The sequence below is a fragment of the Choristoneura fumiferana genome, chromosome 29 (assembly GCF_025370935.1).
Source record: "Choristoneura fumiferana chromosome 29, NRCan_CFum_1, whole genome shotgun sequence".
Classification (NCBI taxonomy): Eukaryota; Metazoa; Arthropoda; class Insecta; order Lepidoptera; family Tortricidae; genus Choristoneura; species Choristoneura fumiferana.
In genome coordinates, this window is record NC_133500.1 from 3,903,267 (window position 1) to 3,922,808 (window position 19,542).

Consider the following 19,542-nt stretch of genomic DNA (forward strand, 5'->3'; position numbering starts at 1 on the left):
CACTAGCTGTACAAGAGAGAGTTGCGTCCTCCTCGGGATTTGCTATGCCGTTTTGACTGACGGACACTATGCCGGCTGCATCTATAATGGAAGGTAAATTATCAGATAATATTTAAAAACTTTATTAAAAATTAAAGTTTATAAAAAAATATTGATAAACGATAACGAAAATAAAGTTAACCATGAATCAAGTATCTTTGCATTATTACATAAAACACAAATAGGAGACAGATATCCTAAAAAATAAAAAACGATAATAAATAGAATTTGAAACTGAAACTAGTATTAAAGATATCACAGAATAAGGTATAGCTGCTAATTAAGACGAAAAAGTGGCAACTGTACACGATAAAGTAGAAGACAAAAACAATAAACTTACAGTGAACAGAGACGCTGATGTTAGCGGTGGCGGCGCCCTGAGAGTTGACGGCCTCGCAAGTGTAGACTCCAGCGTCGTGACGCGAGAGACGGGTCATGTTGAGCACGCTGCCTTCCGATGTTATGCGGTCGTCTGGAAAAGAGTAAAGGTGAAAAACCATTATCAAAGTGAAGGTGTTTAAAAGTAGTAGTAGGATAATTACGAAAATAATGATAAGGTTGACAGTATAAACTATCAGAAAACTATTTTCACCTTCATATTTAACAGTTAAAGCTGATAAAATATTTTTTAAATAGATAAAATTTAGCTCACGTTCAAAGTGTAACTAACGTACACGTACAAAAGATAATAATAAGACATCTTCTGGAATTTGAATTTCCAATGAAAATCTACAGGGCTGTTAATTTAGACTTTTTCAGTTTAGCCACTAAACGAAATATTTTGGTACTTTAATACCAAACGTTGTTTCGCTTTCAACATCCAAAGAATATCTGAAGCACAAGCTGGGTTTGTAGTTCACGATCACCCGCTTGATAAACCATAGAGAATTGATGAAAGATATATAATAAACTTACTGGTGCTGCTATACGACGACTGCGTAATCGGAAGACCGTCTTTAGTCCACGTGTAGGTGATGCTGGGAGGGTTGCCGTCAGCTCGGAGCCAAATGATCAGGGGTTCATTCTCGACGCCCACGTTCGTGTCTGGAGTGTTCTGATCGAAGATTGGTGCGTCTGTGGGAGGGATATATCTTACTAGTAGTTTCTATCATCATCATCTCGATTTAAAAACCCTTCTAAATAATCTTTCTTGCGCCGTGTGTGCAAAATTTAGAATGGCAGCTTAGGTTTTTCTAGAAGCTACGCTATACTTTTAAAAAGCCACCATCTTGCTCGCTAATCCTGCCGTGTTTTGTTTCGGCGTATTGTGCTTCGGCGTGGAGAGTAAAACAGCCGGTGAAATTACTGGCACTTGAGGTATCCCAACTTGAGGTAGGCCTCTCGGTTGGCAACGCATCTGCAATACCCCTGGTGTTGCAGATGTTTATGGGCGGTGGTGATCTCTTACCATCAGGAGACCCACTTGCTCGTTTGCCATCCAGTCGAATAAAAAAAAAAGCAAAGCAGCAGTCCCAATGGTGGTGGATTATATATCATCATTAGTAGAACCAACTGCCCAAGTGTCAGCTTTAGTATAAAAGATGCCTTTAAAGTGGTTGCTCTTTGCGACAACTTGCATGGCTTCTAAAGACATGTGAAAACAAACATTATCTTTTTAAGAATGGTTATCTATGGGATATACTGCTGTAGCAAGATACATACAAACTAATAGACAACTTACACATGACTTTCAGCGCCGAAGCGTCGTGCACACTTCGTTGCAATGCCTCGTTCATTGCCTGGCACGTATACACTGCTCCATTCATATCCTTTGTTATGTTCAGTTTCAGCTCTATCGTTGATACAGTGCCTCCATGCAGACCTTTTTTGAGCTGCATCGTTGATCCTGGGAAACACACAATCATAGTTAAAAAAAATGTACAAGCTTTTAATTTTTTTATTGGTTACTTGCATTGTCATTTCAACGACACATCCGTACCCAATTTCAAATAAAATAAGTTTAGTAAAATAAGGTTACTAAATTAATTTAAGTTTTTTGTCGGATTCTTCTCAACAGAGGTTTTTTCAAAACGATGGTAGATTTCTTGACATTCATAAGTACTTCTTATAGCCTAAATTGTTTAAGACTAAAAGTTTGGAAAAAGTGAATGCTGATTTAAATCAGAAAGTGAACAGATATTGGTCTTGAACTAGAACGAGATCTTATTCATGAACAAATAGCAAAAAAATATATTGATAAAAGAACTAATAACATGGTGCTGGACGTATCTATTTCTTAAACATAAAAAATAAAGAACCAAGTAAATTACCCGAATGGATATTGATTACAAGATAAGCCAAGTACGTAACGTACATGATTATAACCGCTAAATGGGTTCTTTAGTAAGTACCCTCTCAAATGGTTTGCATAAAATGTATGTATGCAAACATTCGCAGGTAAAAGACAACTTATTTCATTCAAAGATAAAATACACAAACATTAAGCAATAACAATAACCGTAGTTCTCGTTTCACAGCTCGGTTCCAGTCGTAAACTGCTTTTACTATTTTGTAAACGCTTTTGACAGAGTTGATATCATCTTTTGACTTTTTATGAGTCGTTAAAAAACTTCATTTTGCTACATCGGGGGCTGTGGGCATCTTTTGTTGTCGGGTGACTTTGTTGCTCATTTTAATGAGGTATGTTTATTTGTATGACATTGTTACATGAATTATCATTAGTCTTTATAGGTTCACTGTTGGACTATTCTTTTTAAGCACAAATTAGTCAGGGTTTTTCGTGTCACCCGATTTATTTACTGGATAGGTATTATAATCAGGTCCACATGCAACTAATCCATCATTTTCGTTTAACCATCGTACGATCAGGCGTGGGGAGTTGGTGTGCTCCAGCCATTTGCACAAAAAGTTTCATTTACTTTTTGGTATGGCATTCATTTGCTTGTTTTTTTTATTAATACAATTCTACTCCAGGGCAATAGTAAAAGATGCGTTTCCATCAGAGATGTGCGGGGACGCGTTGCGAGGAATGTGTTCATCACGAACCAGCGCAGCTCGCACATCTCTGGTGAATGTTACTGAAGCAGTGAGTTACATCTTCAGTCTCATCAGTATTTACTATCAGGTGATATAGAGGAAAAACCTAATGGACACTTTGTTTTGCTATATTATTTTCCCTGTTCACTTAAGTACATCTCACCTTGCACGGGTATCCCGTCCCGCCACCACGACAGACTGGCTGGAGGGTTGCTCGATGCTGAATCACAGAACAGCGTGGCTTCTATTCCTGGCTTCAGTTCCTCTGGCTCCGTCCTCACCTTGACTGCTTCTGGAGCAACTGTTGAAGGACAAAGACGCTATAGAAGTGATATTGTGATTGATAGAAGGACTTGTAGTTGTAATCAAGTAATGCCGCATTCAAATTTATCTGTCGTATTGTGTCGTATCGTATCGAACGGTATCGGTTTCATACATTTAATATGGTTGAGAGAGAGAGAGAGAGAGAGAGATACACTAGACAGAGAAATACACTAGTCTAGTTTGTATTACAATGATGGATAAATAAAATGTGTAAAATCCTTGAACGTACCAAATCTGGCAGCTGAAGTTTGTTTACATTTAGTTAAATACCTATCCAAACCAAGTATAGGTGGTCTCCCTACGACACCACGAGTGTTGTGGGTAACCGATGAATTTAGGTGGTAAATTTTACTATCGTTTAACAGCCGTCTACCAGCAGATGATTATGATGAATTTTCTACGGAATATAGAGCAAAAGTTTATGAAATAGATGCGAGGGACAATGGACAGAGAGCAATGAAGAATTATCTTGTGCTTGAATACGAGATATACTCCATAACGGCTGTTAAAGAACAGATAGATAGATTGAAGTTATCAAAGTTAATTGGGGTCAAAACCCATTAGTAACTCTCTAAGGCCATCTTGTGATGACATTTTTTGAAATTACTATTATTAACAGATAATGTGAGTACCTACGTGAAATCCTATTCCTGTGAAAATCTTGTTAAATTATGTTCATCTTCTACGAGTATTATTATCGTTCAGTATTATTGTTTTTCGACGTAATTGCCAATAAAATAACAAATAAGCGAAATTATTTTGTTTGAAACGAGCTCTCTAAACTAACAAAAACTAAAATACATTTTGTAATTGGAAATTTCTTTCATCAAACTAAAACAAGAATGGCACTCAAATATTAAAACTAAAGAAATATTGTAATGGAACAATTTTATTGTCTCTCGAAAAACAAAATACAGATCTCAAATTTAATAATTATATCGGAGAACAACTTGATGAAAGTGTGCTCAAACTACAGGATTAATTAAATAGTTTGTTATATGAAACAAATTAAAAACTAGACCTAAAAGATCTATCTAGAAATTTATAACATTCGAGTTACTGAGCTGGATTGGGTTCGTCATCCTAATAATTACTAATGCCCACGGGATTGGTATAAAATTTTGACTTCTCAACCGCTGAGCTTAGAGTAATAAAATTCGGCACAACTGTTTTTTTAAAGTGACTATATCTTTTTACCCGACTGCCCGAAGTAGGGTTAAGTTTTTAGAGCATATTTATTGCGTGGACTTCGAAGACGTGTGATATTTTTACTGCTCTAAGACCCGAGTACTTGATATTATTTTCAGCTTGATACCTCCACGCATTTCAGGAAAAAGGGGAAAAAAATAGGATTAGTAATAGTCATCATCATCTCAGCCGTAGGACGTCTACTGTTAGACATAGGCCTCCCGCACAGACCTCCAGTTGCTTTGGTTGGAAGCGGCTTGCATCCACCGTGAACCTGCGGCTTTAACTAGGTCTATCTCGTTGGTGGCCTAGGCCAGTTGGTCGTTAAAAAGATTTAGTATGCTTATTTAGAGGTCAAATAGCTTTGGCGTTGTGCGTGTTTGGCATTACAAGAATTTGGCCATAAACTTTTGGCGTTTTTAATTATTGGCATTATGAGTCGAAAGAGCAGATGGACTAAAAATAAAATACTTACAATGGACATTCAAGGTGACTGTCTCAAAGAGAGGTATCTCCGTGGCACTATTGGTGGCTTCGCAGCGGTACTGCGCCTGGTTGTCGGTGACGTTGGTGAGGATGGAGATCTCAGCTGACACAGACTTGTCCGTGGTGCGGGTCGTTGAGTGGATCTGGAGGAGAGATACCATTAGAGCTTGACGTCTTTCTATCATTTCACGGTTTTCAACCGTCTGGCTGACGCGAAGAAGGCTGGGTTTCTCGTGTTATGTTTCTACATGCATTAACCCAAGGGGGGGTGAAAGGGATCTGTAATCTTCTACACCGTGTTTTTCTTGATTTCGGTAACTTTGACTGATGGCTCAGTTCAGTGATAGAAACTAACTGGCAATTCATTTTTTAACCATTTTTTTAATACAAATTTTTAAATTCACATGATATACGAGTGAGATTGCCGTGACACGTAAAAAGAGACATAATAAGAGCTACGGTGCCACAGACAGACACACAGATACAGAGACACACAGACACACATAGCGGTCAAACTTATACCATCCTCTTTTTGCGTCGGGGGATAAAAACAACCACGGGTGAATTAAAAACACATTAATAATCATGATTTTGATTATCTTATAGACAATATGAGTTAGGTCACTAGCCGCTTAGAGAAATTAACTTAACTTGACATGTTGAATGATCGCTTAAAGTTAGTATACAATCGTCAATGTATCTGAGTAAGTGATACTGCCAAAGATTACCTTCTTGTCGTTCTTGAACCAGGTGAGTGTGGCTAAAGGGTTCCCTCCAGAGGAGATGCAGGACAGTTTTTGCACGGTGCCCGCTGAGAGCGTCGTGCCTGGGATATACCCCGTGATCATGGGCGCGGAAGGTGGGTCTGCGGACAAATAACGTCATATTAGGATAACACCACTTCCATCTTGGCCTATACTCGTCCCACTTTGATTAGTCTTGGTTGGTCGAAACTTGAAGTCTCGGGTTCGGCTCCGCGAAGTACTCTACGTCGACTTTGAGTCAAAGAATTTTAGCCTACTTGCTACTTAGACCAATTGCTATTTAGACCAGCTGATTTTTAGACGAAATGACATTGTGTCAACTTTGTTAATAAGTGAGCTTACTCAGTTTGAATCATGACAGTGAAAGTAGTGTTAGCAATTACCGTAACATAGAAAAAGACTCAGTACCGTGCCGTAACGTCTTTTAGGACGTGTTTTAGCAAAAACGTTCCAAACCTCAACAACTATTTTTTTGATTTTGGAACTAGTTTCAGTAACATCAAAAGTGAAATTAAAAAATAACATGGCAACGATTTGGAACGTTTTTGCTATAATACGTTTGTGACTACACTTTCGCTACGAAGGCATAATATCTATACTTGTAAATCTTTGACCTCACACACTTTATTTTCATTTTAAACCCTACACCATAAACGTCAAATAACAGAAACACAGACACATTTTTAAAAACAATCTCATTTGTTCGGACGTTGAACACGACTCATAAGCGACCCGGTTTTTGTCAGAGGACAACTCCGCGCTGGCACGGAATGGAATTCCCTTTTATCCCAACGATGAGCTAGGAACCATGCCGTTTTTGTGTCAGACACAGGATATGAGTTAGAGTAATGTGTTATGAAACACGGAGGGGAATGAGTTTATAAAAACCGTTTAACTTTTAACAATATAACTTTCTAATTTTTTTTATCTATTTTTTTTTTTCAAATCATGTGGCAGATAATTGCGACAGGACTTAAAAAGTTTCTAAAAGAAGTTTTGGTGAAGTGGACGGCTGAACCGATATCTTTTTTTGTATTTAGGTGGGTTTCATGTCCCCACAGTATAATTAAATGGAGATTTAAGTATATTACCAAGATCGTCCTTCATATTATATCCCACATACATTAATGAGGCACCAAATTGGCACGCTTTCGACGCATAAAGTTTCGTAATTGGCTAGTGGGAACGCATAATTTGGGTGCCAATTAAAACGATGGCGCCCCGGTTTTACTCGTAGGTAATTATTCAATAATAGTATGTTCTAAGTGATCATTGGAGGTTAAAGCTTTGTAGGGTTTCTATAGGTAAGTAATTATTTAAGTAACTCGTACTTTATCCTTAGTATATTTAATTTTATACCGGGTGTGGCCTGTAATATGAGCAAATAATTAAAACATAGACCAAACTCGTCAAACTGAACAACATTAGTTCAGCAAAAATATATATATTTTTTTTTTATTCGACTGAATGGCAAACGAGCAAGTGGGTCTCCTGATGGTAAGAGATCACCACCGCCCACAAACATCTGCAACACCGGGGTATTGCAGACGCGTTGCCAACCTAGAGGCCTAAGATGGGATACCTCACGTGCCAGTAATTTCACCGGCTGTCTTACTCTCCACGCCGAAACACAACAGTGCAAGCACTGCTGCTTCACGGCAGGATTAGCGAGCAAGATGGTGGTAGCAATCCGGGTGGCCCTTGCACAAGGTCCTACCACCTGCAAAATTCGTTTTAAAATTTTATTACACTTTTAAGTTTATTCGAAGAAGCAATGTAAAGCAAAATGCTTGACGTTTGTAGCGTGACAGGCGACGTCAGTTGTGTTCTAGGATGGCGTACATTGATAGCAGTATTTAATTTGTATGAAAAAAGGAAAATTCAAAGATTCCATTATTTTTAAGTCGCTGAACTAATGGTCGCTGAACTAGTCGTTGCTCAGATTGACGAGAACGATCTATGTTTTATTTTTTGCTCGTATTACAGGCCACACCCGTTATTCAGCTTGCCACGCGCGACATTACAAGGAACTGCATGAACACGCATATTTTTCATAAACTTAACTATCATAAGGTCGCGGGTGAGCAAAGGAATTATTTTAGTTCATTGACATGGACCTCCGCAAAGTAACGCCTGATTCAATAAATTGACTAAAGGAATTGATACGAAAGTGGGTAGCAATGCTTTCTATTGCAACCCTAGACTCCAGCACTGCGGTGTGGAAGGCAAAGAGAGATCGCCACACTATTTTTAAAGGTCCACTAGCAATCCTCGATTTTATCAACAACCACAATCACTCTCTCAACTTCTTGGGTTCACGTTGGATGCTGGCCGCTTCCAACTGAAGCAACTGGAAGGCTATGGGGGAGGCCTATGTCCAACTGTGGACGTCCTACGGCTGAGATGATGATAAAGACATAGGCAAGAGCTGGTTGGTTTATTTATTTACTGTTCATTTACAGTTTTGGCCCTTAAGCACTAAATTGGATGAGGAGGGGTTCACATTAGTGCAGAATAAGCAAGGCTCGCAAGAAACCTTGCGAGAGTCGGTGTGGCTCTGCAGAACCGGATCCAGGCTCCGGGCTGAGGGCGGCCACGCCGAATACGGCATTGTATGTGTCGCGTCTGCATCACACTGTTTCAGTCACAGATATAGTGGAGTACGTCTGCCGGAAGAGCGGATACACGCTGAGGGTTTCCAGCTGCAGTCGCGTCACTACGTGCACTTCAGCTCGTTTGTGGTGCGCGTGCGAGGCTGCTGATGGGGACCATCGCGAAAGACGTCGTGTTCCGGCGGTTCAGGGGCACCATGCCGCAGATGATAGCGACGTCGGGGACTGTGACTTAACGGGGTCACGCCGTCTTGTCACCAAATTAGTTTTAAATATTTTTGATTGTAAATGTGTATGTTAGTCTGTAAGGTATTTATTGTATGGGCTTATTGCCCGAAATAAATGAGTTTATTATTATTAGGCTTGAACCATTTTGTTTCTTATCATCATCATCATCCCAGCCTATAAATATACGTCCTACTGCTGGGCACAGGCCTCCTCTCAGAATGAGGGGGCTTGGGCCATAGTTCCCATGCGAGCCTAGTGCGGATTTGGGACATCACACACGCCATTGAATTGCTTCGCAGGTTTGTGCAGGTTTCCTCACGATGTTTTCCTTCACCGTAAAGCTCGTGCTAAATTTCGAATGTAATTTCGCACGTGAATTTCAAAAAACTCAGAGATGCAGGCTTGGGTTTGAACCCACGATCCTCTGCTTGAGAGGCCATAGGTCAAACCACTCGGCCACCACGGCTTTTTAGTTTTTATTTAAAACGAAAATCCAATAGGAAGTGAACGAGCACCTAAAAAGCTAACGTTGCCCTACTTTCAGGGCGTCGGGTAAAACGTGACTATGTAGGTAATCAATTATTACCATAGTTACGTCGGGTATCTCCACGGAATATTCAAACACCGTCCGAATATCCGACACCTTAACCTTCCCGAGATTTACCCAATAAATACTGTTTAGGCTATCTGTTAACGCGTTATTCGAGTCACGTAGTTATGTTAGTCAGCAGGCGTGTGGTGTAAGCCAAGAACGGGCAGATGTTGAAAGAAAATAGAAACAGGTTGGACATTTTTAGCGCCACCCGGAGAGAGTCCAAAAAGTACTCTCAACTCGTGACCATGTGGTCAAAACATCTTGGACATTTTGGCGAATAGTCGTCGTGATTGAGTCCCGATATTAAGTATTAGTTATGAACTTATGATATAAAAGTGCTGAAAGGAAAAAAAATAGTCAAAGGCAAAATTTCTCTGTTTAAATTTTTACTTTTATTGTCTTTTTACGTTTAGTTTACCAAAACTTTTATATCAGTAGGAAACCTCATTGCTAAATATTCATGAAGTTTGCAACATCCGAACTAATATTTATGGCACAAAAAAGACTGTCATCATCATCCCAGCCTAGGTATAAACGTCCCACTGCTGGGCACAGGCCTCCTCTCAGAACAAGAGGGCTTGGGCCATAGTTCTCACGCGGGCCCAGTGCGGATTGGGAACTTCGCACGCACCATTGAGTCGCTTCGCAGGTTCGTGCAGGTTTCCTCAAACAAACAGACTGTAATATTTGTAAAACTTAGTTATTCATGATTGTACTTGCATTTGTCACCAAACTGCATATCTGTACAAAGTTTCAAGACAATTTGACCACAAGAAGTCGATGAATATTTGACTTTAGCAAACAAACAAAAATTGTAAAACAATCCGTTTTCAAAGTGCATACATCAACCGCATAAATCTAACCTTTACATTATGGCCCAAATTAATTACATTCCCTATGATTAATCTTATAGCGGCCTTAGTGGGTTCGAAAATGTAAAATAAAAGCTCATAATCGCTACCTCCTATAACTTGCGCACGCCCCACCGGTAACCATACGTTTGAATCGATGCGTGCGAGTCTTATTTATCGCGATATTGCCTTTACGCTGACGGCAACACGCAGTTACCATGAAACATTGAAACATCCCACGCCTGGGAAGGCATTTCGAGCAAAAGGATACGACTTCGCGATCGAGTTTATACCACACGATAAATATTGGAGATGGGAGCATTTCCTTTTGGTAAGTCCGGTTGAAAAGTGTTGGGTGCTGTTTTAGGGTTCCGTACGTAAAAGATGCCATTGAAACCTATTACATACAAACACACAAGACGATTAGCAATTTTATCATTATTGATAGTTTTTAAGCTAGAACTGCTGAACAGATTTGAACGAAATTTGGTTTTCTGGTAGTTGGATGCCTGAAATAGCACAAAGGCTACTTTTGATCCCGATAGTCAAGACGAACGATCCCTTTTATTTTTTTTATTCGACTGGATGGCAAACAAGCCGTCTATCCCACTAGTCCAGCAAGTGGGAAATCAAACCAAAATTTAGTAAAATCCAAAAAAAAAAAAATTTTTTTCAATTCAACACAATTAAGTACCCCGAATTAGGTTGCCACATGACGCTTAGCATAGTGTGGAACAAACGGAAATCCTCTTTTTTGTAATCGTTTTGCTATTCATTGACCATTTTTATAAAAAAAAAATTGACTAAGAAATCTCATGGTTAGAATAATCTCTAGCTCTGACGGTACCCCTATTTAGGCAATACGATGTCATGACATTTTCTGTGTAAAAGCTTCCAGACACAATCCAGTCGGCTCGATAAAATATGAATCAACGTCAAACTATAAAGTGTCACCCCTTTGCCGTGTAAAAATCTCAACCGCTAAGCAGGCCAGGGCTGTCACCCGGCCGCAATCAGTCAATCGATTACCGAAGCACGTGTCGCGGTCCCGCGGGCGTCGCGACAACCCTGATTTTGATGGATGACCCCTGACGTTTAGGGGAAAATTATATTAAGCCGTGTGGAAATTTGCCACTGATATGTGAAAAGGTTTTGGGTGACGCGAAATACAATGATGCTACAAATAACAGGACAAGGAAAGCTTTAGACGCCGTGGGTTGGAAGTTATCAAAGTTCTTTTTTAAAATTTATGACGGTGGAAGCATTCTACACTTCCACTGAACGTAGATATAGTTTAGATATAGTTACCCCCTTATTCATAAACGACAATCAAACCTATTTTAGTTAAAATGCCGCTAAAATTCGTTTGTCCTTATCTGTCACTTCGACATTTGTATTTGTTAGAAAGGGACAAAGCATTTGTTAGTTAACATAGGCTTGTTAAGTTTTATGAATAAAGGGGTTAGTGTTTAGTATTGTAACTAAGGGACCCCATACATCCCTGTATTTTTATTATTGTTATTTTTTGTATTTTTTTTCTTTAATTGTATAATATAGTTTTTAAGTATTTTATTTGTAATTATATTATTATGAAAAAATGGCTTTCTGCCAATTTTCTTGCGGCGCATTCTTCTTGGCAATGATGGTCTTTCCGAAAGCGCTGGTAGTTTAAAAAATGACATGTAAAAGTGCCCATTGCGGCCTATTTACTGAATAAATCATTTGAATTTGAATTTGAATTTTTGAATTTTCTTAGCGGGTTACGATGAAGGCTTTGATGAAAAAAAAGCCTATTTACGTCTCATTCGTGGGCACAGGACTCTTTTCTGATTTAGAGGGCTTGGATTGTAGTTCCGTCATGGGCCCAGTGCAGATTGGAACCTTCACACACACAATTAACTTTATTCGCCTGAGAGTGCAGCAGTTTCCAATCCGCATTGGATTCGCGTGTGAATTATGTGCTATCGCGTACCGAGATTATTGAGACACTCATCACAGTTCATATCATAATTTAGCCTAGTTATAATACGTATACTCGTAATAAATATACGCATTAATAAACCTGAATAGCACTACACGGCCAAATTATGAACAGTGGCAAGTACTTCAACGATCCGTCTAAGAGGAGACATGTGCTGTACAGTGGGACGTATACAGGCAGAGATGATGATATCGTCAACAATTTGAAGAGAAAGAAATACATGTATTCACAACATAACACAACAATATTATAAAGTCCGATAGTATAGGATAGTAAATCCTCTGATCGCTGAAGATATCTACCAGGGTGCGTTTAGCACGTTGCTATGTGTTATCGATTCTTTTGTATGGCCCAAAATATGAGCAACCGTTTGGAGGTCTTTGAAATCTGGGTGTACAGAAGAATTCTGAAAATATCGTGGACGGATAGAGTATCAAATGAATAAGTTTTGCAGATGGTTAGCAAAAAGGTAGAGATCTTGAAAACTGTCAAGAAACGCAAGCAATAGTATTTTGATCACATAATGCCTAATGATAAATACGACCTACTCCAAATCATCATGCTAGGAAAAACCCAAGGAAAGCGACCGCCCGGAAGATGGCGTCACTTCGTCGCTTAAAAATCTTCGGACATGGTTCAACCTTAGCACAAGATCCCTGTTCCGAGCTGCTGTGTCGAAGATAAGGATAGCACTAATGATAGCCGACCTCCGGTAGAAGATGGCACCTAAAGAAGAAGTAAATTTGTTCGTACCCATATACCAAAATAAGTACGCGGTCTTGCAATGACAAATAAAGCCTCATTAAGCACCATATCATTGGCACCAAAATTGTAAACCAATTGAACCCCAAATTAGAAAGCACGCATAACATTATGCAAATTGTTCAGTCGAATGCCCTCGCTTATGACAGCAAAAAGCTGCGGAATGCTAATAATGTTTTGCTTGTGTAATGACATCTGTCAGTGGGATGATACCGTTTTAATGTGTGAGCACGAAGGCTGGAAGAAAGTACTTATGTTTACTTTACATTCGCTGTCACCCACGACTTAGCCTGCGTAAGGTTCGATTAACTCCGTAACTATGAAGTATTCCTGGATGAAAAGTATTTTTAACCCCCGACGCAAAAAGAGGGGTTTTATAAGTTTGACCGCTATGTGTGTCTGTCTGTAATGCGGTTTTTTTTATTTGAAATCAGATTTTTTAGCGATGGTTCTTAAACATGTTTCATCAAAATCGGTTTAGAAGTTATCGAGATATTGAACTTTGAAGTGACTAAGTCGGGGGCTTTCCAACTTTTTGTGGTTTAGGTTAGGTTAGGTTAGGTTTATAAATTATGAGCTTAGTTCACGTTTCACATAAACATATCTCGGCCTATAAACTTCCCACTGCAGAGCATAAATTTCTTGTCAGAATGACAGGGCTTGGGGTAAAGTTCCCACGCGGGCCCAGTGCGGATTGGGAGTTTGTGTTTAAATGTATTCAAATCTGCGTAGCCGTTTATTTGTGATTAAACCGCAAACAAACCAACACCTTTACAAAATAAAGTGAATACGTCAGTGAAAATTTTAGTGTTATTTTCTTTTGATACATTATTACTAGAAAAGTTTTAAGATTTATTAAAACCAGCTAACACATGCAATTTACATTTAGGGGCTGTTTCACCATCCATTGATTAGTGTTAACTGACGGTTAAATGTGATGCCGTCTCTATTTGTTTTGTTAGAATAGACGGGACGGCATCACATTAATTGTCAGTTAACACTAATCAATGGATGGTGAAACAGAAACAGCCCCTTAGTATTCGTAATTATTGCAAAATAAATAAAATATGTTGAATTAAGTAATTATTACAAAAAGTTAATCTATTCATTAATTCTTTATATTCCCTAACCCAAAAAACCGTCAACGCACGTGCCAGCATAATCGGTTTTATATTTAAAGCAAAATCTTAGGGTTACCACAAATACAGGCATGAAATAGTGTCGTAATTAATTCAGGGTCCTCATTAACGTAATGAGCGGTACGTGACGCGGTGACAACCCTGCGAGACGTGCTAGGGCTGTGTGTGCCTTCATTTTATTTTTTTAATCGAATTAGGTTGTAAAAGTCAGCTTTGTGGATTAAAATCTCTTTCTGGGCCGCATTTTGGTGGGCTGTGCGAAACTGTGGTTTGAAGTGTTAAGTGTGATTTGGAAAAGTTTCACCAAGTCCATAATATAAGACATTATGTTTTAATTGCTGGGTTATGTAGGGTTATTTATTGTCCTGAAAAAATCATGGAATAACGACACATCACTTGACACAACCATGAAAGGATAAAATATGAATAGCTGTATACAAACAAGAGCAGAAGCCGTGGTGGCCTAGTGGTTTGACCTATCGCCTCTCAAGCGGAGGGTCGTGGGTTCAAACCCCGGCTCGCACCTCTGAGTGCGGTGAAGGAAAACATCGTGAGGAAACCTGCACAAACCTGCGAAGCAATTCAATGGTGCATGTGAAGTTCCCAATCCGCACTGAACTATGGATCTTGTTCTGAGAGGAGGCCTGTGCCCAGCAGTGACGTATATAGGCTGGGATGATGATACAAACAATTCTTGAATATTTATCTTTTTCCCTTTGTTATAATATGTGAAGGCTTGTCTTATCTTTGGAAAGTAGCGTGCATTTAAGAACTCATTTTTTCGGCATACGTGTGACTGTTAAGAAAAATCTCAGAAAAAAATAACATACTTTAAGCTATCTTTCACTATTTTATAAAAAGATACCTTACCTTGATTAACAAATGCTACTTTCAATACCGAAATTTTCGAAAAGCTACGAGCACCAATTAGAATCCTAGAATTTCTGAATCTCAAACCCAAATAGCCAGTTAACCCAGTTAAAACCAAAGGCACAATTATTCTTGCAGCAAGCTCTCATCCCCAGCCTAGCAACTCGAAAAACAGCCGTAAAAAAGTCCATTTCTTCCAGTCACTTTTCATCAGCGCGAGTGAGAGACGTGCGTGTTTTTAAACAAGGCTGAGATATGCGTGAGCTCTTCATACATACATACATAGGTCTTGCGTGAGCCGCTCATTCATACACACATCTGAATAGGGTTTGCGCCTTGTCACCTCACTAGAGCGCGTGGTGTTAGTTGTAAGAAGAAGCGGAAGGGTTTTGCAATATTGATAGCGGAGTTTAATTTTATTTTGATTGACGGATATAGGTAGAAATTGCAAAAGGCAGGTCTGCTTGAAGAACAGGTAACAGTTGGAGGAGAAGAGGTAGCCGCAACCTCAGACCGGAAGACGTAGCATTGGCCTCTCACTGGCTGGACAGACGACATCCCAAGAGCTGTATGATGGTGGATGCAGTTGGCAAGTTGTAGTTCATTGTGGTATTCTAAGAAAAGGGCCTTTGTTCAACAGAAGACTTTCTTTTGACAAATGATTCCGGATAATATTAAGTGTCCCGGTTTAGACCTGCAAGAAAAATCGAGCAAGTTGCATTACATTGCGAGGCCGTAAAGCCAACGAGTTTGTTGTGGTCAATCGAGCACCGCAATGTAATGCAACTTACACGATTTTTCTTTACAGTAGTACTTATCACCATTACTATCTTTGGCCTATATACTTTCCACTGCTGGGCACAGGCCTCCTCTCTTAATAATTTTGCAGTTATTCACACGCGGGCCTAGTGTGGGTGAATGGGGAACTTCACACATAGCCTATAAATTAGCTTCGCAGGTACTCACGACTATAGACAAAGTGTATAAGACATGTTTTGGACCAATCCATGGTCCTTTTCAAAATGGAGTCGAACAAAAAATTCAAACGAGAATGAAAACGAAGGTATATTTAACATGGAATAAAAAAATCATATGCGTCCGACATTCGAGCTAAAGTTTAAGTTGAAAAAGACAAACAAGCGACACGCTCGCAACTCCAAGCTTACACCCGTCCCAGCGGAAGAAAATGATTAATGCATGGCAGATAACAAGTTTGCGTTCCCCAATATGCTGGCAACATATAGTATACGTCTCATACATAGCTCAAAGGGTCTCATTAAAAATAGAACTAACGTTGCATGGGTCGTATGATTTGTGTGGTTTGCAGGGAATTAATATCTACAGGTTGGAAATTAATGAAATATTTCATTACACATAGAAACATAGTATGGCGTCGTATACTTTGTGTTGTGAATATTGAAATTGAATTGTTGACTAGATGGCAAAAGGGTGTGAAATGGCTAAATAGTAATCTTACCATAATATTATAAATGTGAAAGTTTGTGAGTGAGTGAGTGAGTATGTTTGTAACTTCTACACGCTGAAACCGCTGGACGGATTTGGATGAAATTTGGCGAAAAGTTAGTTTATAACCTGGATTAAAACATAAGATACTTTTTATCCCGATATTCCCATGGAATAGGGATAAAATCACGAAATAACAACCGCTGGGCTTAGAGTCATAAAGGTACGTATATAGCTGGACATCTGGAATAACATATAGGCTACTTTTTATCCCGATATTCCTACGGGATAGGGATAAAATCTTCTGTAAAATCAAGGTACGCGGAGCAAAACCCGAATTTAAATCATAAAATTAGTCATGACCGCGATAGTTTGTATTAAAGTAGTTATTGTGGCAAGTAGTTTTACATACTCGTAGAATTCGTTTTTACATAAAAGCTGTTGTTTTGTTATAAACACAAACACGTTGATGTTATTTATTTATGTTACGATTCATGTATTTTTGTTTCTAGTGCGCTTTAAACATTTCGATCACGAAGCGAATTATTATTAATTGCTTATCAACTCTGATATATATTTATATATATTAGGCATAAACAGGAATCAGGTGTAAACAAACATTTTTATAACCAAGACACAACAAGACAAGACAAGTTCAATATTTCAAAAACGGCTGAACTGATTTAGATAAAACATGTCTGAGAACCATCGCTAGAAAACCTGCTTTCAAATAAAAAAACCGCATTCAAATCGGTCCACCCGTTTAAGAGCTACGGTGCCACAGACAGACAGACAGACACACACACAGACATAGCGGTCAAACTTATGACACCCCTCTTCTTGCGTCATGGTTTAAAAAGACAGAGGTGTACTCTTTTAAAACTCTGCTTGTTATATTTCATTACAGGTCAAATATCCCGTCCCATTAATATTATATGATAAGGTTTGTAAGTCTGTTTGTTTGTCTGCTTGTTTGTTTGTTATCTCATCACGGACAAACCGCTGAACTGAAGATGAAAGGTGAACAGATACGAGTAGTTTGACTCCCGAAGAAGGATAAAGGACAGTTTTTATCCCGGAAAATTGCATAGTTCCCGCGGGAAAGCGATAACGAATACTACGCGGAAAAAGTCGCGGGTAACAGGCTGGTAAGATATAAAAAATACAATGAAGTTACTTTAAAAAAATACGCATACATAAATTGAAAATACAAACTGAAATAAAGATGCACAGAAAAACCAGAAAAATAAGACCAGCACTGGGAATCGAACCGAGGCTCTCGGCATTCCGTGCCACGTGCTATACCGCTACACCAGCAGCAGCAGTGTGTGTGTGTGTGTGTGTCCAGCAGTGGTGTAGCGGTATAGCACGTGGCACGGAATGCCGAGGACCTGGGTTCGATTCCCAGTGCTGGTCTTATTTTTCTGGTTTTTCTGTGCATCTATATTTCAGTTTGTATTTTCAATTTAGGTTTTACGGGATGACCGTAAAAGTAAAAAAATTGGAATTGAAATAAAAAATAAAAAAAGATTCAAACATATACATTTTTGATACAATAACTAAATGAAGCTTTACAAACCAAACAGCTATAATGGCATAAATAAAACCCAGTTTTGCCGACAGACAAAAATTACCTGCGCCTTTATGTCGAAGCCAAAATGACTTGATACAATCTAGGAAAAATAATCAACACTAAAGCGAACGTGATGTTGGAAGGGGGGTTGGGAAGGGAGTGCGGGGAGGAAAAAACACGAGGACGTACTTAACGCCGGCTTATGCTCCACTGGGGTTTATCAAATTAAGGTAGGTGCGATATAAGGTGAGCCCCGTGGGTTCTGTATACGGCTTTGCAGCATCAACCCATAGGTATACAGGATGCCTCATCTGACCACGGAGCTTTAAATATAAGGTTCGATTCTACTCGCTTAGCTGAGCTAAATACTTTAGTTTGAAATTATTATTTATTAAGAAAATATTAAGAAAATACAAAATATCCATAGGACTAAAACTACTATTAAATTAAAATACTAACTAAAACTAAAACTTTAATTAAAAAAGAGAGGTGGGCCTCTTGGCATGGTGCCCATCACGCAGGCAGCATTCCCGCGTTGAACTGCGATTGAGATTCTTTGCGCGAGAAAGCTGCCGGCGCGAGGGTTGCCTGTTGCCTCCCTTAACCTATTGCTGAGCTCCCTGTGTAGCTCCAGCCCTTACCCCAAGGACCTAGAGTCTCGACGCCGAAAGCAAAGCAATGATATTGGGCACCGAGACAGCTATATTTTGTGACCTTGAGGCGTTCCCGGGCGTCTGCCGCCGCCCCCGCACATTTGGTAGTTGCTGGTAGGTAGGACGCCGCCAGGGTATCTGTACAGGTAGCGACCCACACCAGCGCACGGCCAGTCTTCCACGGTATCAACGACATTTTGTTTTGTAATCTTTTCAAATAATTTGAATTTAGGTAATTTATTGTATTATTAAGGGAGTTCTGTTATTGGCCTTTAGATTCATTCTGTAAACTAGAATAAACATAATTGTAACGCTGTTGAACACCTCAATTAATAAATAAATAAAAAACATCTCTTCAAGGGTGTACTGCCTTTTCGGCGAAATATGTTTCGCCAAATTTCACTTAGCAACCAACCTTTCTACGAAGTTTCCTTTGGCAAACTAGTCGTTGGCGTAACTTTACTTCGCATTTTTATTATTTCACATTTTTATATTGCAATGTTTACTTCATCACTATTTATGTGGCAAATAAGTCAAATAACATTTGGCCAATATTTATATTGGAGTGTTATCTTAATTTGATTTGTGCGAGCGAGCGAAGCGAGCAAGCAAGACGGTTCGGAGCAGAAGCGACTTGGATAGTTTAGGTTAGCCCCCGTGCCCCCCCCCCCCTGGATCCGCCCTTGGGCAACCTAACCGAAGCAATCGCCATCTAGTGACATTCCCCGCTCTTGCTTCTACTACCTGCGGACCCCTGAACCGCACGCGAGGGTTCCACCGGCCCGGAAAGCAACGTAATTTTAAGGCATTACAGTATAATACTGTTTCTTTATAATTCTGAGATCTTGTTATTGTGGCGCGTCGGTCGCGGCGCAACCCCTGCGTGTAAGAATAATGTTTATTTGCTATTGAGTTTTGTATTGCAGATTATCTGATAACATTATCACATAAAGGAAAAAGGTTGTCTTGGTTTTGATCTCGCTGTGGATAAATAAATAATACTCGTGTAGTATCTT

At 39.3% G+C, this 19,542-nt stretch overlaps 1 protein-coding gene across 4 annotated transcripts in view; it reads right to left on the reverse strand.

The window, feature by feature from the left end:
• The window catches only part of sns (nephrin adhesion molecule sticks and stones), a 382,036-nt gene that overhangs the window by 16,483 nt on the left and 346,011 nt on the right, over positions 1-19,542 (reverse strand). For all 4 annotated transcript variants that reach the window (XM_074109582.1, XM_074109581.1, XM_074109579.1 and 1 more), the window contains exons 12-18: positions 5,763-5,899; positions 5,024-5,177; positions 3,200-3,337; positions 1,721-1,885; positions 955-1,113; positions 380-511; positions 1-81 (exon numbers count right to left, since the gene is read on the reverse strand). In XM_074109582.1, the coding sequence (XP_073965683.1) occupies positions 1-81; positions 380-511; positions 955-1,113; positions 1,721-1,885; positions 3,200-3,337; positions 5,024-5,177; positions 5,763-5,899 (966 nt within the window). The remainder of the gene's footprint in view (positions 82-379; positions 512-954; positions 1,114-1,720; positions 1,886-3,199; positions 3,338-5,023; positions 5,178-5,762; positions 5,900-19,542) is intronic.